The sequence below is a fragment of the Glycine soja genome, chromosome 17 (genome assembly GCF_004193775.1).
Source record: "Glycine soja cultivar W05 chromosome 17, ASM419377v2, whole genome shotgun sequence".
In the NCBI taxonomy this organism is placed as follows: Eukaryota; Viridiplantae; Streptophyta; class Magnoliopsida; order Fabales; family Fabaceae; genus Glycine; species Glycine soja.
The window spans coordinates 5,407,444-5,431,923 of record NC_041018.1 but is presented as its reverse complement, the minus strand read 5'-3'; the positions used below and the strand labels follow the sequence as shown (position 1 = coordinate 5,431,923).

At 27.8% G+C, this 24,480-nt stretch overlaps 1 protein-coding gene and 1 long non-coding RNA gene across 3 annotated transcripts; both read left to right on the top strand.

Moving 5' to 3' along the window:
- Window positions 1-210: 210 nt before the first annotated feature.
- Window positions 211-2,657, top strand: LOC114393183. 2 transcript variants are annotated; one of them, XR_003662483.1, is made up of 3 exons: window positions 211-363; window positions 455-619; window positions 2,330-2,657. It is a non-coding gene; the product is annotated as an uncharacterized LOC114393183 (long non-coding RNA). The 2 variants fall into 2 exon arrangements; XR_003662484.1 differs by having other exon boundaries at window positions 2,196-2,657.
- An 11,458-nt stretch (window positions 2,658-14,115) lies between these two features.
- LOC114393381 (very-long-chain aldehyde decarbonylase CER3-like) lies at window positions 14,116-19,641 on the top strand. The gene is made up of 11 exons (XM_028354691.1): window positions 14,116-14,533; window positions 14,645-14,874; window positions 15,004-15,236; window positions 15,441-15,660; window positions 16,495-16,622; window positions 16,799-17,055; window positions 17,182-17,289; window positions 17,896-18,102; window positions 18,507-18,617; window positions 18,923-19,096; window positions 19,238-19,641. The coding sequence occupies exons 1-11, from the start codon at window positions 14,483-14,485 to the stop codon at window positions 19,415-19,417; spliced, it is 1,899 nt and encodes a 632-aa protein (XP_028210492.1). The 5' UTR covers window positions 14,116-14,482; the 3' UTR covers window positions 19,418-19,641.
- Window positions 19,642-24,480: the final 4,839 nt, after the last annotated feature.

The following is a 24,480-nucleotide window of genomic DNA, read 5'->3' as shown; positions in this document are numbered from 1 at the left end:
AAGTAAATATTGGTTATTATGAACATAAACTTTTGAAATAGGAACTATATATTTGAATCAAGAATAATGCCTATGCCAACACACATAAATAAACTATCCTCAATATGAGATCCATCGATGTCGACCTTAAAAGAGTTAGGTAGAGGTCGTCTTCAGCAAACCATAATATATATTTCTTCCTAATTTGGAATCTAGGACAAATATATAGCTTTAGCCTCTTCCTCATGAAAATTACGATATCTATCCATAGACTGCAAAATAAAAAGAAAGTTGTTCAACAAAATTGAGTCTTGCCTATGTTATTAACATATGTCAAGTTGAAGTCCAACCATCCCTCCAAAGTCCAAACCCCAATATTTACAAGTCCATAATTTGTTTCTCCTTTTTTTTTTTCTTTCCCGCATCGTTAAATGTATATTGTTAGTGTTAATTAAACACTCCTTTTGAATTGCAGAAGCAGATGAAGAAGAGTGATCGTGGGCACAAGAAGGGGAAAAGGACAGAGGAAAGAAGAAAGAGGAAACACTATCCTCAAATCCAACAACATTGGTGTTGAAGGTGAACATGCATTGCGAAAGATGTGCATCCAGAATAGCCAAATGCGTTCACGGTTTCTAAGGTTTACATACCAACTCTTAATTCTTAAACATAAAACCTTTGTCTTTTTAAAATTTTAATTCCTTTTAAGGTTATTGTTTACTTATTTATTTACAAATTCCAAACCCCCCCAAAAAGCAAAACTTGAAGAAGATGAACATTAACATCAAAACTCTCAAGAAACTTACTTTGTCGTCTAAGTGAACCTCAAGACATAGTAATTATTCAGATCAAACTATTTCCTTTTACTTCTTTTCATTGCTTTTCTATTTTTCTTGTTGTTGTTGTTGTTTTCCTGTTTTTATTTTAATGTATAGTTACATTTGTGCCAAATGCTATTCAATATTTGAATTTATGTTTTTTTTTTGTTTTTTTGGACGTTGATTTTATTTAGATTAAACTATTTTCTTTTAGTTCTTTTTGTAATTTTCTCGCTGTAGGGAGGTGTTTTTCTTAAGTACAACTACATTTGTGTCAAATGCTAATGAATATTTGAATTTACATTTTTTTTTTCTTTGGATTGTTGATTTTATTCTGATTAAACAATTTTCTTTTAGTTCTTTTGTCCCATTTATCTATTGTTATTGATTTTTATATCAATAATAATATTTTTTTAGCACTATCAATAATGTTTTAGAAGTGATATTTGCATCAAATTCAATATCAACTAATATTTATCTATAACATAAAATCTGGGTACAGATAATAAGCCAAATATTAATTCAAGAGAAATCAATACAACTTTAACAAAGTAGGAATGTAATTACCTAATAAAAATGCAAACAAACAAGTGACAAAATAAATAATAAATTAATATACAATTCAATACATAATAGATAAATTGCAAAAATATATTAATTTTAGCATATGAAAATACAATAATACAATAAAAATACGGACACATAGTACGATAATGCCTGTTTTTCTACTAATATTTATAAAATGATTGTGATAGAAACTTTCCCTTAAAACTTTTTTTAGACTACAATTATACTTGAAATATTTATAATCAAAATATTTGTAATCATTATTTCAAGTTTTTAAGGGATATATTTTTTCCATAAAAAATTAAAGACAATACTAAAGAGTTTACAACAACTCGTTTCCCTTACTTAATCCAATATTTTTTGTACATCTCTATTACCTTTTTTCCAGAGTGATACTAAAGGAGAACAGGAAAAAAAAAAAAAAAAGGAGAACAAAGTTTAAGGCTTCCTTAAAATATTTAGTAGAATGCCAAGTCTACATTCTAAGTAACACTCACTAGTATTTGTCTTCTATTCGGTAAAAAAAAAAAAAGGTATTTGTCATCTATTTTTTTTAAATATTATTTATTTATATTAAAATAAATGTTAAGGACTGAAAATAGTAATTTTAGATTTTGAAGGAATGAAAACTAAAAAATAAAGTTTTTTATTGAATCAAAACTAAATTTTGCTTATGTTATAGGGACAAAATGTTAGTTTTTTCACGATTTTGTAAGTATCTCATGTCTTCGGGAACAAACATATGTAGTTTGTTATCTGAATATTTAGTTAAGATATTGAGTTGTTATCATGTGAAAAATTTATTTTTGATGTGGTTCATATTCTGTTCAGATTCAACTCTAATATTTGAAAACTGTTGTAACCATGTAACCATTATCCAACAATTATCTCCCATACCCGTTGCACACTTGAGTTTGTTAATGGTCAGAGCTCTATATAAAGTGTATGTTGCGCTGCTCTGATAGGTCACCGAATCTGCTCCTCCTTTCATATACTAATATCATCGAGTACGAGTGAACAAGGGTTTGGAACCATAATCAGTTACGAAGTTGCCGTGGAACAAAATCGTCACCCCCACGAACGTTCAAAACAACAGTAGCAATGGCCGGAGGTTGGTCATGTCTCCTTTAGCTTTTGCTGATCGTTTAGACCTTTTTTATTATGTTTTATATTTGGTATCAGAGCTTGTTTGTACCTCTGCCTTGCTTCTTGGGTTGTTCCTATTGTGCATTTACGGAATTGATTTTCTGAGTATATGGGTGTTATGTTTTTAGCCTCCTTAATTCGAAATAACATCAAAATTAGGAATGGTATGAGTTTTCTAATTGTTTTGTGATTTAAAATGTGTTTTTGGGTGTCTAAAATGCATATAATGGTGTGGGTTTTCATAATCGGGTTTGCGGGTATTAATCGGATCTTTATGATCCGACTAGAGGTTGAAAACGCACATGCGCGTGTTTTGTTTAATGATATGAAATTGTTAATAGATAATATAAACATGCACATGCAAGTGACTTGATCCAGTGGTTGATGCGTTTTATATTACCTCATTGTTACGGGCTTGAATCTGACGCCTTGAACCAGTCTTGAACCCTTACCTTAAAGCATGTAATAACATCCTTTACCACTAAGTTATTGTGTTTTATTCATTTGTTATGTGCAGTTCATATATATTCATAACCGATGAATGATAAATCATTTATGTACAAGTTATTTAAAAATTGTGTGTCTCTAAGCTATGCCGAACATGCAATATTATGTTAAATACTGGTATGCATTGAATTTGATCCTTTAAAGTTTATTACATGTTGAATGAATATACATACATTATTATTTTGAATTGGTAGGATTGTTATACATGTAACTTTTATGATTTAATATTGAGCATATTAAGTATATTATGCAAAAATTATTTTTAAGTGATTAATATAATTTTATTAAATTAGAAAGTAGCCACAACATCTTTAATTGAGTAAAACTATATGCTAAATTTTATAATCACATTAGAAATATTAATTGTGATTAATCATATGTAATGTGATGAAATCTACCCACAAGAATTTTGTTGTAATTGTATGATTAATTAGGATAAAATATTAGATTATATTTCTTAATTTACCCACAAAAATTAAGAAAAAAAACATGATTTAATAGTTTTATCACAAAGTTGCATGATTAATCTAATTGAATAAGACGTTAGCCCATAGACAAGTTTTGTGTCACTAGATTCATACATTGAGACATGATTTGCATTAGAAAAATATGACATTTGTTTAATCTCAAATTTGCTTAATGAGCATGTGCGTTTGTTTGCAGTTTCACAATCTATGAATATTTCGTGTGATCCTCCCATATTGAAAAGTGATAATTATAAGGTTTGGAAGAAGAGAATTCTCCTTCATTTGGGCTGGATGGATATTGACCTTCCCATATTAAAAAAAGATAATTGTCTAAATTTTATTAGAGAGAATTCTCTTTCATTTTAATTCCTATAATTTCATGATGCTTACTTTTTTAGTTCCTATAATTTTCAAATTATAGAAATTAAAAGATAATTAAAATGTAAATTATAGGGACTAAAAAGAACACTTTTAAACTACACGGACTAAAAGAGAATTAAAATGTAAATTATAAGGACTAAAAAGACTACTTTCAAACTATATGGACTAAAAAGGTAAGAAACATAAAATTATATGGACCATGAGTAATTTAACCTAATAATAATAAAAGAGTTGAAGACAAAATTAAATTAAATGTTGAGTACTGGTTAGAGAGAAAACAGTTAACATTAATTTGATTCCTAAAATATATATATCAAGCCGACAACACATTCTTCTCTCCATGTTAGCATCCATATGAATGTCTTATTCATTTCTCAAATCACTTTCTGATAATATAGCTTCTATTCTCTCACACTCCTTTTCTCTTTAAAATCATTTGATCCTACACACGAGACCCTTGTTTTCTCCGTCCAAACCCACTTGCTCGTAGAGCTACCAATAACTATAAGCAATTTCGCCAATCTTCATCGATGTCTTGCTATCAAACCGACTAACCAACAGTACACGTGAATGCACTATTCAACATTGCCATTGCCAAGGGGAATTGCTAAAATTCAAATTCTAAACAAGACAAATAATGTAAACACCAAACATAAATAATTTTTTTCTCTATATTATCAACTTCTCAAACCATACAATGAGACATATATATTTTAAACAGTCAGCTCTCAGCCACATATTTAATAACACAAGTTGGTGTTTTTTGTTTTTTCCTTTTGAAGTTAATATAATATAATGCCATCTTAGTCTCTAGTTTAGTAAATGAAAAATAGTGTAAAGTAAGGACATATTTTGAGTAGTTGTAAACTTTTACCTTTTTTTTCCAATGCAAAATTCAAAATATATAAGATGTGTTTTATTTTGAAATAGAAATTTTATTGGTTTTAAACTCGGTTTATAAAAAAAATATTCATTTTATAAAAAAATGTTTTAATTTTTAATTTTCAATTGTGAAAAAAAAACCCTATTCAAACCCCCTTGTCTTCATCAACAAAATTACTACATGTCATGATCATTATTACTATTTTCATCAAATGTCACAATTATTGTCATAATTGTTGTCTTCATCCATGATTATTGCTCTTGGCACAATATCCATTGTCTCAATCAATTTGTAATGAATATGACTATATACTTTCATCCATAATTTCCAAACTCAATTAAACATTGTTTTAATTTTTAATTTTCAATTATAAAAATACCTTATGTCTTCATCAACTAAATTAAATGAAGATTTTTTTATATTCTCTGATCCTTTTTTTTACATTAATTTTTGGTTCTAACACTTAGTAAATTTATCATCTTTATCAGGTTGAAGTTGGTAGAGTTATGGTTCTAAGTTATAATAACACGTACGTGTCCCATTTCAAAATTTAATAATTTTTCACTGACCAAAGGCATAAAAAATAGCTAGCATCAACTTAAATACTATGAACCTTGCATCTATGGTCTACCCCCAAACATTAAACTCACATACTATGCAGTAACTCGTTCTAGGGGGCAAAAACCATAGATGAGTTCGAGTCCAGTGTAACATTTCTCTCTATTATAGTTTAGAATGCAGCGCAAGTGCGCAACCATTTTCATCTCTCGTTTATTAAACACACAAGAAATTTGGTGGGTATATTTTTAGGGGGGAAATTGCAATAACTTTTTTTTTTTCGATTTTGAAATAAAAATCATTCAATTTTCCTTTGAATATTGATGATGTATCTCTTTTAATTCGTTTTAGAATCGAAGGGAAAATTTCCCCTGGATTATGTTTTAATTTCCTCATTCTTTCCCTTTCTCTCTTTCCCACATCATGCTCTCTCGCTCGCTGCCACACCGTTGATGGCCTCCCTTCCGAACAAAGGGACTTCCAGACCATCCATCCTTACCCATAACGATGACAAGCAATGGTTCTTTTAATAACTAAATTTTTGTGATAGAAAAAAATACAACTAAAGTTGTGCATTTTTACCTAATTACAAAAAAATTAATTCAAATAATACTAATTTTATAAGGACAAAAAATATATTTTAATTATTAAAAATTTATATGTAAAGACTAACACTCATGAGGTAGTTCACTCTAAAATTAATTATTACAAATACTAAACTTAGTTTATGTAAATAAAAGTAAAACATAAAATAAAAATAAAAATATTTTTTTTTACAAATTCTTGAAAGATGTCAAATTTTTGGTTTTATTACTTTCCATTTTTTTTTTATAAATCAAAAACATTTGATCATCATTTTCTTTAAATCAATTGGAATGAATAACTTGATAGTGTGTTGCTTAGATAATTGTTGCTTAACTAATTAGTATCAATAAAAAAGTTATTTTTCAGTCCTAAAATTTTAATGTGACTTGAGTTAAACATTTAATTTATCAACTTTAATATTTGAGTAAATTTTTATATAAAATTTTAAATTTATGAGATATTATAAGTTTCACAAATTTAAGATAAATCGTTGATTTAAACAATTGTGTATTGTAACTAAATACTATAAGGTGTTGTTTTGCGTCATTTGAAAAAAAAAATGTGTATAACTTATATTTCTTATTTGTAAACCAAAGTCAATAGCTATATTGACGCAGACCAGAAGAAGGATACTTAACCAAGGTAGAACTACAGAAGCTTTCTCTTTACCAGAACTGAGAAGTTCTACCGCGAACAATAAAGAACATTACAAAATAAATGAATCACCTGAGGATACATGAGCATCTCATAAGGGATAAGACTTGTCACTTAGTTTAAAATTTTATTTATTTAGTTAATTTATTTTTCTCTTGCAACTTCAAATTAAACGCGCATAAGCTACTTTAGCTTGTTTTATACTTTGTGTCTATCAAGATTTATCTATTTTTCTTTAAAGGCGCATGATCATCTCATATCTATTTTCTTATTATTGCTGTTATATATTATTATTATTATTTTCATTTTCAAAAAATAAAATATTTATTCTATAATAAAATTTATCCAATGAATTATAACACTGATATGTAGTTTAGACGTTGTTCGTTTGTTACAAGAATTGTAAAGGTACACATATAGCTGCGTGTGCTATATTGTACATTATGTAATTTTAATAACATTTTTGCTCAAAATCTTACGCAGAAAGACATGTTTAATATTACCAAAAAAAAAGGTGTCTTATTTGGTGATATTGGAAATCTCTTTCTGTTTTATCACTTTTTATCATAAGAAAAAGAAAAAATTAATCAATATTACCAAATAAGGCGTCATTGACCAATAGGTAAAATATAATTGATAAATAGTTAGATTTTTTTAACATATTGTGATTAGGAATTTAATTCTTAATCATATGAAAAAAAAACTTTTTTGGAACAAGCAAAATCGGCTTTGATGATCTTTACACCTCAACAACAGTTGGTTCACATAAAAAAAAAAAAAAAAAGTAATAAAGACCCCATTACATGAAGGAGTTGTCAATGGAGGCTCCCTCATAAGTACATTGCATATGTCTAAATTGCAAAGTAATTTTATCCAATCACAACTACTCAATTAGCTATTAAACACTAGGAAATCTCTTTCAAAATAGTTCACCAAATGCAAGAGAAATTTAGAAATCAAACTTGCATCCATGGAAAAAAAATTAAAATTAATTCAAATTTGTTTCAATGTATCATAAAGGATTTTTGGGAAAATGAACTTAAAAATATCACATTTTCGTGTCAGTTTGATACAAATTTTTTTAAAAAAATAGTTACAGAAATTATTGATTTTTAGGCGTACAAATTTACCATATTTCTCATATCCATGATGAAATCTGGGTATCTTATATTCTCTTAGAAATAAAAGTTACTTTCTAGAATAACTACCTCTCTTCACTTTATTATTTCACTTTTTTTTTTCTCAATTTTTTGATTAAATGTTTTTTAAAATCACTAAATTTCAACTAAACAGGATCATGAAAATAACATTTAAGACCTTAACCACTTATTACGACCCACATCTAATCGTCTATTTATTCTATAATATTCTTGGAAATTTGATTATGGAAAATGCATTATTTTAGTTCCAAACAAGCATCCTCTTAATCCTTTAAGACCATAACCACTTATTACGACCCGCATCTAATCGTCCATTTATTCCAAATTTTGGGCATGAAATATATCACCCTCAACGATCCCAAAACCCCGTACAAAGTAATAAGTAATAACTAGTTTGAGAATAATGCATGATCAGAGAGGACATTGCGTTTCACTTTTAGGACTCTCAAGCAAATCGATCACTACTCCCTCTCAAAAAAAAAAAAAAAAAAGTAGAAGAAGAAGAAGCAAATGACTACTCTACCTTTTTTAACAGTGACCACTTATCAGTTATGAGCATTGCTTATTGCCTCTTGAATCTTACTACTATTTTAAATTCTGATTACCTAATTCTTTCTTCTTTAATATTATGGGTATGATGAAAAGACAAAGAAAAAACGTGAAGTTCCCACATCAAATTCCTATCCAGTTGTTGGTTTTTTTTTTTTTATAAAAAAAAGGTTTATCTAATAAAAACACAGGTGCATGAGTGAGGACATAAAAAACTAGTACTCTCCCTTTTCTTTTTTCACTCTCGGCTCTTCCTCCTCTCTTTTTTCGTCCCTTTTTTGAGTGCTAGTGGGTCTCTTTTTATAGATCAAGAACAGCATAATTGGTTTTTTAAGTTTGAATTTATTATACAGAAAAGTTCTCATTGAGAGAATTAGTTCTACCACATTATAGATGTTACCAACTTAAAAAGTATTACCTCCTATAAAAGAAATACTTCTAATTCTAGAAAAAAAATAAAAACGTAATTAACTTTTGTTTCGTACTTTTTAAATTTTATAATTTAACTATAAATAATTAGATTTAATTATATTATTAGTTCCTTTATTTTTATCATTTTGCGAATTTGATTCACTGATTTATTTAAAAAATTTGATTCCCTACTGTTTTAATTGTGTAATTTTAGTTTACCAGATTACTTTACTTTTAAGGTTATTTTTGATAAAATTAACTAAAAATTTAAAAATTATCTTTTAAATCATAAATATAAAATATAAAATTATAAAAATAAATATATTTATGTAATGTTTTTATATAAATTTTAATTTGTTTTTCTTGATAAAAATATATTATGTAGTATTTATAATTTTTTTAAAATTAATTTTAAACACTTATAGATTTTTATTTATAAAATATCCAAAAAAAACAACAACAAAAATACATATTTTATTGTATATCAAGATAAAAATGAGAAAATCCTATCATATGTAAAAAAAGGGTAAAAAAAACTTACCTTAAAGATTAAAAAAATCTAATAAATGTTAAAGGAAAAAAAAGAATAATATAAAAAAACTAAAAGTTAACATTTTAAAAAATGATACTTTAACTAGAATTTTAAAAAATATTAGAAGTTACTAGCTAAAAAATGTATTTATCATCACTCAAACAAGTTTTTCAACTAATAAAAAAATTTAAAATTAAATTAACTTAAATATTTTGCTAAACATACTATAACATAACTATTTTTTTCAATTATGCCTATATTTTTCTAATTCTTAGATATTTTGCATGTTTATGATCATAAATTTAAAAAATATATATTTAATTTAAATCATCGATAGTATAAAAGTTTTTTTATATCAACGTCTAATTATAAATTATTACATACAATAAAATTATTGACTAATAATTATTTTAAACATCATATCTACAATGATACCTTATTAGTTAACAGTATAAAAATCTTGATTTTTACATCGAAATACATGAAATATGAAATAAATTCATAAACTTAATTATTTATTATCATTTACTCACTAAATATATGTTAATACTATTACTTTATTCATGTCTTTGGTTTAATTTTGGACTATAATGCATTTGTCGGGACTAATGCATCAGTACCCCCAATTTTTAGGAATTCAAATGGTTGTTTAATCTTATAATTGTTTCTAAATAACTAGTTTTAGAAAAGTCTGTTAAAATATAGTATTGATTTTCTATATATATATATACCTCACGTGTGTGATGGGATCATGCATACATTGACCAAAAGAAGAGGAATGGAAAGGAAAAGAAAGCAAGTTGTGTGGGAATGGAGAACCCTGGCCCTTGCTTCATGGGTTCATTTTTATGCTCTTGCTTGTGTTTCTCTCCCAACCAGACACGCCAGAGTTTGGAGACACTTTGGAACCGTCTAATAATGAAGTTAGAGGGCAGTTATGGGTCATGTCTGCCCATCGAACATCGACGTGGTTGTTGTTCTGTCCTAGTTTAACTGCCACGTGCCTGAACAGAAACGTGTTTGGTCGCTGTGTTTTATATCCTCTTTATTAATGTTCTTATTTATAACAACAGGTACAAATTAAATAAAAAAACTCTACTATTTAATGTTGTTTTTATAGAATACTATTTCATTTTTTACAACTTCAAAAAATGAATTACACATTCAGAATTTAACGAACTGATTATGACGACTTTTAAAAGAATATCCTCCAGCTGCATAACTAACTAAAGACATTATTGTGAGAGTGACTTGTTACTACATTTTTAGAAACGATTTTGCATGGTACACATTAGAAACATTAAATAGTAGTTATGATGTTTAAATTCTAAAAATATATTTTTCATTTCAATTTTATTATTATTTTAATAAAAATGCTTTAAGACATTTACTAGATTAACTATTTTTTTATACAAAAGAAAAATAAAGACAAACTCGCTACTACTGAGGAACACGATGCCTTGAGCATCAGTTAGAAGAATATCTTGATCGAAGACCCAAAGGATGGCTGCTGTAAGAAACAAAAGGATCCTTTATTGGCTAACCAATCCGCTGTTGCATTTCCCTCCCTATTAAATTAACTACTTACTACTTTAGAAAACATCTGGATATAAATAATTTCTTTGAATGAACCTTGTTGGTGGGAATTCATTATATTCCACTTTTTTTTTTATTTTGTGAATCGATAATGGATCTAAATATAGGATTAGAATATGAAATCATAATAAAATGGATATTGGCATTTGCTTTTAATGGGTAAAAAGAAAAAAACCAATAATAAGAATTGACAGGTATTATTTTCTTTTTTATTGGTTGCAAAAGAAAATAATACCTGACACACAGTGTCAATTCTTATTATTGGTTTTTTTTTTTTTTTACCAATTAAAAGCCAATGCCAATATCCATTTTATTATGATTTCATATTCTAATCCTATACTAAGAGATATACGTATCCAGGCTCCACATACACATATTGACATCCATTATCGATTCACAAAATAAAAAAAAAATGGAATACAATGAATTCCCACCTGCAAGTTTCATTCAGAGAGAGAACTTACATCTATAAAAGAAAATACAAAATAACCTTTTTAAGTGTTAGTGTGTCTCTTCTTATAGACAAATAACAACTTGTCTCCAACTAACCAATTGATTCTACTATACCATGATTTCCTTGTCTTTACGCTTACAATTTTATGACCTTATCAATTACTTTATTTTTTCTCAATTGAATGACCGTTACTTCATTATAATTGAAAATATCCTATGATGACCAAGTCTTACATCTTCCGTCTTTTATTTTATTTTATTTTATTTTATCATGTTGGGATTTCGATTGCGATTCTCTCTCTCAAAAAAAAATAAAATTATATCAGTTGTGATTATAACTTATAACCTACTAAAAAGTCAATTTTCTCCATAGATTATAATTATAACAAATATAAAAAATTAAAATTGCTAATTTTTAATAAATAACTTTTAAAATCACGTAATTTGATATATAATTTTACGCAAATCAATTAGTTTGGTATAAAAATCTTGTCCTGGGACTCGCAGTAAGCAACCGGGAAAAGTCAATTATAGTAAAATATGATTACAATATGTCTTCATAGAAATTACAAATAAAATATTATTTTTTTGTTGATTGAATGAGAGAAAAGAACGAAAGAGAAAAAACTCCGATTTTTTTTTAAAAAAAGAGTTTTGAAGGAAAAGTTTTCAATTCTTTTGTTTCCATAGATTTTTTTTAATAAAATAAGAAAATTTTGAACTTAACGTTTTAACTTCTTTTTTTTGTTTTTATACCTTTTTTCTTTCCTAAACCAAGTAAAAAATTCAATTTATTTTATTTCTCTCTATATAAACATTGTTTGAGAACACAGATGTTCAATTATGAAACACAGTAACATATTATTACTAGAAAATTTTTCATATATCATTTGAATGATTATAGTACATGTAAAATTTAAAAGTAATATAAATTTGTAAAATATTCAAACTTATATTATAGGTTTGGATGAGTCAAATTACCTTTGTATATGGATTCACTCTTTAAGTAAATGATGACGTAAAAAATTCAATTTATTTTATTTCTCTCAATATATATATATTGTTTGAGAACACAGATGTTTAATTATGAGACACACTAACATATTATTACTGGAAACTTTTTCATATATCATTTGAATAATTATAATACATGTAAAATTTAAAAGTAATATAAATTTGTAAAATATTCAAACTTATATTATAGGTTTGGATGAGTCAAATTACCTTTTTATCTGAATTCACTTTTTAAATAAATGATGACGTAAAAAATTCAATTTATTTTATTTCTCTCCATATATACATTTTTTGAGAACATAGATGTTCAATTATGAGACACAGTAACATATTATTACTGGAAACTTTTTTCATATATCATTTGAATAATTATAGTACATGTAAAATTTAAAAGTAATATAAATTTGTAAAATATTCAACGAAAGAATATTCAAACTTATATTATAGGTTTGGATGAGTCAAATTACCTTTTTATATGAATTCACTCTTTAAGTAAATGATGACGTAAAAATGTTTTTATCTCATTAAGACAATAATTTTTTTAAGTAAATAAATAGATACTATTTTAAAAAGTCAAGGACTATTAGATTAAGATAACATTGTAAAGACTATTAAAGAATTCAAGATTATTACATTAAGACAACATAATAGGGAATCGGCCTTTATTATGTTATATATATATATATATATATATATATATATATATATATATATATATATATATATATATATATATATATATATAACATAATAAAGGCCGGTTCCCTATTATATATATATATATTAATGTAGATACATAAATAAATACTATTTGAAAAATCAAAATACTTAAACTTTTTCGTTTTAAGAGTGTAAATAAATAAAATTAAATAATACAGTCTTTATTAAATTAAACATAGGGTTACTTTATAATGGTCTCATAATGAAACCGGATTTAGATGCAACTCCAAACCTACCTTATCTAACAACTGAGAGGTACTGTTTCCACCTGCCAACCATATAAGGCATTTACTACTACTCTCCAGATCTGCTACTGCTGGATCACAACACGCTACAGCACCACAACGCGCCGGGGTGTCTTGTCATTTACGTATATTTTAATTTTCTAAGGCTCTAATTATAATTAATTACAATGTAATTAATAAGCCACGCATCCAAAAACAAGAAATGTACTCCTATTTGTTAATGTGTAATATCTTACACACAAGTAGCTGATAGGAGGACTGCTCGTCAAATGAAACTAAATGATGCTACCAGAACAACAAATATAGAGTTTATTTAATATATATAGTTAGTTTAAAATATTTTTATACAAATATTTAGTAGAAACTTACATTCTCCTTATATTATATTAACGGTCAAGACGTTATAATAAAATGGTCAAATCTTATTAAATATCCGTCTAAAAATAACTTAAACTAATAGGTATACAAACTAAACTCTTGAATATAACAGTGATTAAAATATAATCAATTTTATTAATTATTATATTTAAAAAATAAAATATTTTAAAGTAAATTTATTAAAAAATTACTATAAAATGCATTGATAATATTGAATAACTTTTAATAGTAGCTTGTTTTCACTTTTTATTCTTTCTTGGAGATAATGGTTAATATACAAAACCGTAATAAAATTGACGTCTAAGCAGTATTTATTTTCTTTCTTAACATTATTTTGTTCTCAAGCGAGATACATACACGAATCAAATACTAGTAGTATTTTATTTGTAGAATATATTAATTGATAATTTAATGTCCCAGTTAGCAGAAGACAGGTGGGAGACTATCTTACTTTGTAGAGCTGAAGGATCAATGCATGATCGGCAGCGCTTATAAATACGTGATGGGACGAAAGAATATATTTTCAAGTTGAAGTTGTGGCTCAAACTCACAGATAGATTAGCACTTAGCATTTACTAAGAAAGGATAAAGGAAGGAACACTTTCGTTACATTTCTCCGCCCATTCCTACCTTGTTCCTCCTTTTCTCCTTTTCTTTTTCGTATTCGGGGTTGCTGCTTTCTTTCGACTCTATTGTCTTCTTAATAAATACAGAAAGAAACAAAAAAGAAAAAAGTTTATAGGTGCCTAGAAGAAAAGACAATATAGTGTGGAGCAATTACGTTTGATCACAAGGGAAATTAAAGGTGCAACGGTTTTGCAAGATAGCATAGAAGATTTTGAAGAATCTTAGTTGCAATATAGTTGTGCAGTTGTTGAAATGGGGGCTCCTTTATCAGCATGGCCTTTGGAGAACTTTGGAACATACAAGGTACAGAAAAATCTAGCTATGCCATGCTTATTTCTTTGTTATGGTAATTTTTACTTGTACTGACATGGGTTATGTGTGTGATCTTTATTTGCTTTCCAATGATATATATAGTATCTATTGTATGGGCCGTTTGTGGGAAAAGTCCTGTATGAATGGTTCTATGGTGAAGAACACTCCTACTACAACCTCAGCTGGTGCCTTCATTTGCTCATACTTAGTGGTCTCAGAGGCCTAATTCATGTGCTTTGGGGTTCCTACAGCCACATGTTTTTTCTAACCAGAAATCGACGGATTGTTCAAAAGGGTGTTGATTTCAAGCAGATTGACAAAGAATGGGACTGGTAAACAATTTGAAATGGATTTGTTTCTCTCTCTCTCTCTCTCTCTCTTTTTTAATTATTTGATTGAAATTACATTATGTCGAAAATGGTTTCATATGTACATTCTAATATACTTGTTTTTTCCAACAGGGACAATTTCTTGATTCTTCAAGCACTAGTTGCCTCCATGGCATGCTATATGTTTCCCTTTCTTCAGCATCTTCCTCTCTGGAATGTAAAAGGTCTTATTGTTGCTTTGGTTCTTCATGTGGGAGTCTCAGAGCCACTTTATTATTGGGTGCATAGGAAGTTCCATGGAGACTATCTTTTCACCCATTATCATTCACTTCATCATTCATCTCCTGTACCAGAGTCTTTTACTGGTGAGAATCATATTTAAACTTTACCCTTCTTCATTTTAAGCCTCCTCTTGTATTCTGATTTTGGACCTATCTGATTGTTAAAAAAAGGAAGACTAGTACAATAATTCTCCAGTCCAAACTTAAAAATACATTTATTATCTTATATTCGTTACAAAATACTTTGATCTTGTGTTGGTTATTGAAATATGACTTATTTTCCTACAGCTGGAAATGCAACACTTTTGGAGCATCTTATTATGACGGTAATCATTGGAATCCCTATCCTTGGGGCTTCTTTGATGGGATATGGATCAGCAAGCATGATATATGGTTATGTTTTGATTTTTGATTTCCTGAGATGCTTGGGCCACAGCAATGTTGAAATTGTTCCTCATCAATTGTTCGAGAAACTTCCATTTCTTAGATATGTGATATACACACCGACGTAAGTTAATTTAGATTTGTTGCATCCATAAGTTTCCAATATAAATCTCAGTTGCTGGCATAACATATTTGATCCTCAACTAGACATAAGAAAGCTCGCATTGATTTCTGTCAGATTTTTATTAAGACAAGTGAAAAGCATTTACTGTGTGACCTATAGTACAAACGAAACCGTACCAGAATAGTTGTGGGCTTGTGGCACTTCAGGTTCTTTATGGCATACTTGAATGTTGGTAGAGAAAGAAACAAGTGAAGAAAAAATTGAGTTGGGAACGAAGTTTATATAAATTAGAGGAACTGTGATTTTTGGATAATTACATGAAAATTGAAAATCCTTATTTTCTTTTCCTATTTTTATAGAACTTTCAAGCAACATCAGTGATTAATTACCTAAAGAGTAATTTTAAGTGCTTTTATTTCTCTTTCTCCTTCTCCCTACAAACATACCATTAAGAGAGGGGTGGATGGAAAAAAAAGGGCCTAAAGCTAACAGTCTAAGGTTCTCTCTTGTGAAGAGAGAAGTTCATGTAAACAAGTGGTCCACGAGTTCAACAAGTGGGAGGCTATTAAATTCTTGGAGGACCGAACAGCTAAAGATGTTTGGCTTGAAGCCTATTTAAATTCTGCCGCATAATGTATTTAGCTTTCTTCAATATCTGTTGCAACTGCCAAGAGAGTGACATAAGAAGTCAACATACAGATTTTGTATATGGTGGTCCAGTCCAGCTACGATTTCCAAATGCGATTGGTTCCAAAACTTCTCTTTATTCATGTCCATTTCTTTGCAGTTGTGAGTTGTATGTATCATTCATTGGCTTTCTATGCTATGATGCAGATATCACCACCTACACCACTCTGATAAGGACACTAATTTCTGCCTCTTCATGCCTCTCTTTGATTCACTTGGCAATACCCTCAACAAAAATTCATGGCAATCACACAAACTACTAAGTTCAGGTTCAGGTAAGCTGTCCTATGATTTAATAATGACTTCATTCAATTTTTCTTTTATTCATTTTGACTTCAATGCTTTATGGGAACTCAACATCATTACATCACCAATAACATTCCACAAAAGCTGCATTCTGTGTTTTGATGTAAAATAAAATTTTACCATTACCATTCAATTGTCATTGCAGGAAACGGTGACATGGTACCCCATTTTGTTTTCCTGGCACATATAGTTGATGTGTCATCCAGTATGCATGCTCAATTCGTCTATAGATCCTTTGCTTCATTGCCATACACAACAAGGTTCTTCTTGCTCCCAGGCTTGCCCATTACTTTTCTAGTTTTGCTAGCAATGTGGGCTTGGTCCAAGACCTTTTTAGTTAGTTTCTACTATCTCAGAGGCAGACTTCACCAAACGTGGGTTGTACCTAGATGTGGCTTTCAGGTGTGTCCATCAGTCAAATTTGTATCCATTTTTTGTTTTATTTTCCTTTTTCCACCGTGAATGCCGGAAAGAATGGAAATTAACAAGTATTGATTGACTTTTCTTCTTTTTTCAACATTTTTACAGTATTTCTTGCCATTTGCTACTGAGGGAATCAATAATCAAATTGAGCAAGCTATCCTCAGGGCTGATAAAATTGGGGTTAAAGTCATCAGCCTTGCTGCATTGAATAAGGTCTGGCACATTGCACTTTTTCTCTTACTATTTAATCTGACAAGCATAGTAAAACAAACTAGTTAATTTATTGAATCTGGCCTTCTCTGAGCATAGTTGGTGAAGGTTTGAATGCCTTGTAAGTTGTAAGGTAGTAGTAGTGCCGTACATCATAATTGCTGCATAGGAATGGTGGGTCACTTTGTAACTTCTGAAACAGATTACAGATGGCCTTCCATTTTTAGTCTACCTATAGATGAAACGAAATACTAACATATTAAGAGTCACTCTATTACATGATCAGCCGTTTAGGATTTCAATCCATAGCATCTATTTTTAAGTTTTTCAGGCATAACTACGTTCTAGCTTTCCAGGAATATTAACTACTTAATTGTTACCAAGTCCATGGTGTGTTGTATAATAACAATAATCAATTATCTAATTATGCATTTAGACCAAGGTACATGACAGATCAATGATTTCATCATACACTCAGCTTAGTATTAACTATCAGAAATTTGTTACATAGTAACTAACTTGTAAACATAAACGGTGTATCATTACTCTCCATTATTTGAGATGGTTGAAGCTTGCATTAAATCCAATCCTATTCCTCACTGAATGCAGAATGAATCACTAAATGGGGGTGGAAAGCTTTTTGTGGACAAGCACCCTAACCTTAGGGTCCGAGTTGTTCATGGGAACACGTTAACTGCTGCTGTCATACTCAATGAGATCCCTCAAGATGTGAAGGAGGTGTTCCTAACAGGAGCCACATCCAAGCTTGGAAGAGCAATTGCTCTCTACCTTTGCCAAAAGAAAGTGAAAGTTCTGGTAAATTTTCTCACAGTCCCTATTTTTTAATTTTCCATGCATTGTAATTTTGCTTTCTTTTCCTACATTTTCTCCCCACTAGGTGCTCGTTCTTTTAATTTTAGATATAACTCATATAAGGATGGGACAAGTTGAAATGAAATTGTAGTGCTGTGCAATGGAACATTTCAACGTTTGATTGCAGGGTGGGGTAGGCAGGGGGACCCTTTTAAGTTTTAATCAATGGTGCATATAATTTAATGACATATAGACATATAGTGTACTGTAATTTTTTACATACACACTAATGTATTTGTAGTTAGATCTAATGCTGATAACAATGATTAATTCTCAAGATGCAGAAGTGCCATGATTTTTTAGTTTATTTAATTACAGTTACTGATGGGCTGAGAGCTACTTTGCAGATGTTAACTCTCTCAACAGATAGATTTCAGAGGATTCAAAAGGAAGCCCCTCCAGAAAATCAAAGCTATCTTGTCCAAGTGACAAAATACCAAGCTGCACAAAACTGCAAGGTACAACGATACCAATATCCTTCACTAGTTCTTTATGCACGGCTCAAAATGTTTAGTAATGCTAGTTACGTCTGCCACTATCCTTCCCCTAAGTTTAATGATCGCATGCCAGTTGTTATGATTAACATAACACACTCCTTCATTACACATCACTATTCACACACGTTGGATTTATTTTGGTACACAACTTTGGAAATTGACATTATGGTATATATAATACTATATTCAATCATTGAAAGCCAAATTAAATGTACCATAAATTTTAGAGTAATTTGGATGGTGCTTACTTGTCTTAATTAATCCAGACCTGGATCGTTGGTAAGTGGATCACGCCAAGAGAGCAATACTGGGCACCACGTGGAACCCATTTTCATCAATTTGTTGTCCCACCAATTTTATCATTTAGAAAAGATTGCACTTATGGTGACCTGGCAGCCATGAGATTACCAGAAGACGTGGAAGGACTTGGGTGTTGTGAGGTGAAGCCATCATCAACTTTAGCAGTATCTGTCTCATTCATTTTTCTATTAATTGATATGATCTAGTTCTTTTCTCATGAACCAATTACATACTTCTATTTTTTAACATTAATTAATATTTGTCTCATACGATACATGCAGTACACGATGGATAGGGGAGTGGTTCACGCGTGCCATGCAGGAGGAGTGGTACATAGCCTTGAAGGTTGGTCTCATCACGAAGTTGGGGCCATAGATGTTAACAGAATCGATCTTGTGTGGGAAGCAGCACTCAAACATGGCCTAAGACCAGTGTCAAGTTTCACACAGAAAGAAAATTAAAATCAGCTTCAGTCAAAGTATTTTTCTCAAGTTGTTTCTTATTTGTTTTGGTGTATTGCATGCACATCACAGTGACCTTATAAGTGTGATTATATTCTTTCAAGTCTGTGTATTACATTTCTAATGTTTCCTCTTGTATGTTCATATGATCACATTGACAGTGATTCATTCATGGTATAAATTAAGCCAAAGCAAGATAGCTTTGCTTCCTCTTGTATGTTCAATTCCTATTCTGATTGCTTTGTTATTTTAAATATTTCCTTATATATTCATTTAATGCATATATTATCACAGAAAAGAAAATTAACGAATAGCCAAAAAGCAAGAAAATAAAATTTTATTTAAAAGAATAAATATGCGTTTCCTCCTGCTTTCGAAACAGGAGAATGCTATCCTGGCCATTCAATAAAAGTATATTCATTTAATGCATACTGGTATCTTAGTTTATGTAATATGTACGAAAAGTATGCCGAGCTGAGTTACGACAGCTTGTGACCTGCATACGAAAAATATTTGTTGTAAATATTAAAAAAATCTTTAAAATAATTTCATTAAAAATTCTTTAATATCATTTATCTTATGCACCAAATAGATAGGATAAAAAAAGTATGTATTATATTATATTAATTAGATTTTAACTGAATATTTAATGAATAATTTTTCTCTTTTCACATATTTAATGATTGGTAATTGGTTATGCAACATCGTTATCTCTTCCGTTTAGCATTGTGTCTCTTAGAGAGCGTTGTATGATTCCACCCATATATCTTGAATGTTTATGGTAATTGTGTTGGTATTTCGAGCTTGCAAGTTTTGTTCGCCTTCTTAGAAACTTGGGTGGTTTTTATGGTTCATTTAGGGCCTCAACAGACATTCATGTTGAACTTTTAGCTATTAGTCATGGACTCGACTCAGTCTTGAAAAAAGGTGTTGCCACTCCTTAACATACCTTTCATATTCTATGGATGCTATTAGTTTCATCATAGGTGGCTTTCCTACTTGGCAATTGGCTCCAATATTTTCAATAATGATTAATAAAGTATGAAATATTATAAGAAAAATATTCACCTTATATACTATCATAATTTTTACAGAACAAATTTGTACCAACATTATCCTTAGAAGAAAAAAAAGTTGGCACGAATATGCTAGCCTTATCTACGACATTAGTGATACTCTTTTTCGTTCTCGTTGACTTTCCATAGCTTTAGAGAAGCGAATTTGTTGATTTGTTAGAAAAACTTAGAGCTTACTTACAGCAGGACACTATAGATATCTTGGATTCCCCTCTCTCTAGCCTCACTCTGTTGTTAATTAGTTCCGGATTCTATTGGCACTTTGATCCAGCTTGAATAGTTATGTTTTTGTTTCTTTCTCAACTGCTCTTTTCGTTCTTTTCTCACATTACCAAAATAATGTAAATTCATCAATGTTTGATTGTAAAGTAAAATGTGATGATGGTAAGAACATTTTAGAAAAGAAAATGTTTTCACTTTTTTAGAAGAAGAAAAAAAAATAACAACTACTAAATGGAAAGAGTAAATGAACTTCATAAAAAATATTTAAAAAGAGGTAGAAAAATAAAGCATTTACTGATTTTGAAAATTTAATAATGATACAATTAAAAAATATGTTGACTCTTATCAAATGCTGACTTAGTCAAGATGCGCATGTTAGTAAAAAATTAGAGTCTACTATGATAAAAATGATAAATTATTTTTTTATATACTATTCTCTCTTACCTTAAATATAAGATTTTTTTTTAATTTTTTAGTCTTTTTTATAAGATTTTTTATGTTATCTTTTACATTAATTATTTTTTTACTCAAATATCATTAGTTACTTTACAATAAATATTATATATTAAAAAATAAATACATTACCTCTCTTAAAATGATTGAATAGAAAGACTAGTACATACTAATTAATTTTAGGTGAGAAAATAATTAAATGAAAAAAGAAAAATTATGAGTCCTAATAATTTTAAGAATATTTTTAATAAACTAATACAAATTATTAATAAATTTAATGCTATTAATTATATTAATTAATTTTGTTAATGAATGTGAATTAATTAAAAGAGTTTATAAGGTATAAATTGAGGAGTAATATATATTAGTATTAAGAAAATATACTATTGATTAAGAATTCGGATAAACTATAAAAAAAGAATTTGGATAAATATTTATAATTTTAAATTAGAAGATCTGAAAGGGATGATAGGGAGCAGAGGCAAAGAATGGAGTAATTAATGTAACTTTGGGGATATATAAATGTTAGCATTTAATTTAAACTGCGTGTTAATAAGTGGTTGAATTATTATTTAGGAAAAGCTAGTTAATAATGTGAATGGGTAGTTAATGGTTGGATTGTGGACAGTTCAACAAAGAAGGTCGGGTGGTCGGTGGGATTTCCTCAATCTATTTATTCACATGATATTTCGTACAACACGTAATAAAGCTTCTTACTACATAGTTATCGTAATAACCACTTCAACTTTCCAACATTATTAATTTCCAGAATTTATCTACATAGATCGGTGTAGAATGTAGGTCACAGAATTTTTTTTATTAATAAATATTAATTGTTAAACTTTATTTTTTTTTATTTTAAAGTACACATTAATTTTTTAGGGTCCGTCTTCATTTACATAATTTTAAGGTTAAATATTACTTTTTATCAATTATATTTTATTATTTTATTACATTAAATTTTTAAAAAAATTATTTTAGTCATTTATATTTTTGAAAGTTTCATTTTCATAAATTAAATTTTAAAAGTTCTCATTTAATCCTTTATATTCATTTTTTTAAAAATATTATTATTTCTTCAATATTTTTAATTTTGATGGAGTAATAAATATAATTAAATAATTAATTTAAAATAATGATGACTAAAATAATTAATTATTTTAAAATTTAAAATATTTACTCAACACTAATTTTTTAACAAAAAAATTGAAAGAAATGAAAAATTTAAAAATATAAAAGATTAAAATGAATTTTTAAAATTTAATACAAAAAACACTAAAATATAATAGATAAAAAATGATATTTAAACTAATTTTAAGAAACAAAAATGTTTTTCTATATTTGATTCAAGATAACCTTCAAGGGTGAGAGTTAAGGCAATTGGAAGACAAAAACGAGGTCAGAGAGTTTGATATCACAGATTGAGAAGAGAAACGATTTTAACATAGTAGGTCCCGTTGACCAAAGAGAAATAAGACTTTATCTACAATGACATTTGTATCTTTTCTCTTTCTTGTTGTTTAATAATCTAAAGGATATTAGTGTTATTTTATAACTTTCTAATATTATTTCTATTCTATTTATTATCTATTTTTCTTAACCTAAATAATAAAATATATCACTTGATTTTTATTATCTTTATTTTTTAAAAATATTTTTCTTCTCTAAACCAAACACAACCTAAACATAAATATTTTTCTATAATTATAACCAAATATAAAATAGTTTCTACTTACAAAAAATATTTTATAATAATGGTAATAATTTCTACAATCTTGAAATCCTCTTTATAAAATAAAACGAGTTAATATTGATAACCATTTACTAAAACTAAAACTCACTCTTATCAAATCTACCATTGAATATTTTTTTTATGGAGTGGCTTAAACTCATGAAATTTTATAAAATAGAAAGTTATAAACATATTATTTAATTAACAGTTAATATACAAATAAAAATCTATTATTAACTAATATACATATGAATACATGATGTAACATTTAGTATTTATAATAACTAAGATTTAAATATGCTTTTAATATATGAAAATATCACAAATTTTTATTTTATTTCTTAAAATATTATATTTATTTGTTATTATATTTAACAAAATAATGTGATTTGGGTCCTCATTGTACATGTTTTTTAGGCCCCTATTAAGAGACTAAAAATAAATAATTTTTTATAAGAACTAAAATAAAAATTATAAAATTTTCAAGGACCAAAATTAAAACATATTAAACATTTATAATAATTATTAAAATAATCCATATAATTCAATGGTTATGTTAGTTAAATTTGCATATTTGAAAACTTATTAAGTCAATGGGTTCTCTCTCAAATTCATCTATTTATGTATCTGCTCGCACATATAAAAATGTATTGAGTATTTGGATAAGTAAATGTAAACCATTAAAGCTAATCAATTCTTTTTAGTTATATAATTGCACAACATAGTTAGAATTAGAACTTTATTCTCTCTCAAATATTTTTTAAGTATATAATGGCATAACAAAATTCGAATTTAGAATTTTGTACAAACTATTTGAATCGTTCACCACTAAGCCGACTTTCTAGTGAGTAATTTAATAAATATAATTAGTTTAAAATATCAAACCCATACGAATGTTTACAGTAGTTATGTAATCCTTGAAAAAAAAAATCTTTATTTTGTAATAAGGTCAACACAGAAGTGATGATAACATTCTTTTTACCCACCCTGTATTGTTAATTAAGATTTACAAGGGCTTATTCAATAGGAATAAGAGACAAAAGATAAAGAGTAAAATTCTCTTGAAATTTAATTAATAATAAAAATCATATCAAGTGTTGTGTTACTAGAGCGCGTGAGTATATATATATATATATATATATTAAATATTCTGAGGAGAATTATTAAAGAATACAAATATTAAAATATTTAATAGAAAATGTAATACGTTTAAGATATAAGAATTATTTATTGTGTAATGTTTTTACTTTTCAACATTACAATATAATATCTAACATTTTTTTTAAAATCTAATATCTAACAAGTACAACAATCACAAACATTAGTAATTTGGCCAAATTTTAATTTAGGTATTTTATAATTTTAAATATTTAATTTTGGTTTTTTATTTCTGAATTAAAATATTTATTTTTTTTTATTTTTTAAAATAAGTCATTATTTCATTAATTGACAGATAATTAATCATTTAAAGTCAAATATTAATTTTAATATAATATATTAATATCGATGTAAAAATTATATATGTTACTAACATGATGTTTATATAAAAATAATTAAATAAAATAAAAAATAAAAAATAT

Bases quoted from the DNA above. Each gene is read 5' to 3' on its own strand.
- LOC114393381 (XM_028354691.1), top strand. From the start codon at position 14,483: ATGGGGGCTCCTTTATCAGCATGGCCTTTGGAGAACTTTGGAACATAC. The intron at 14,875-15,003 runs GTAAACAATTTG...TTTTTCCAACAG, and splicing joins ATTGACAAAGAATGGGACTG to GGACAATTTCTTGATTCTTC. The intron at 18,618-18,922 runs GTACAACGATAC...TAATTAATCCAG, and splicing joins AAGCTGCACAAAACTGCAAG to ACCTGGATCGTTGGTAAGTG.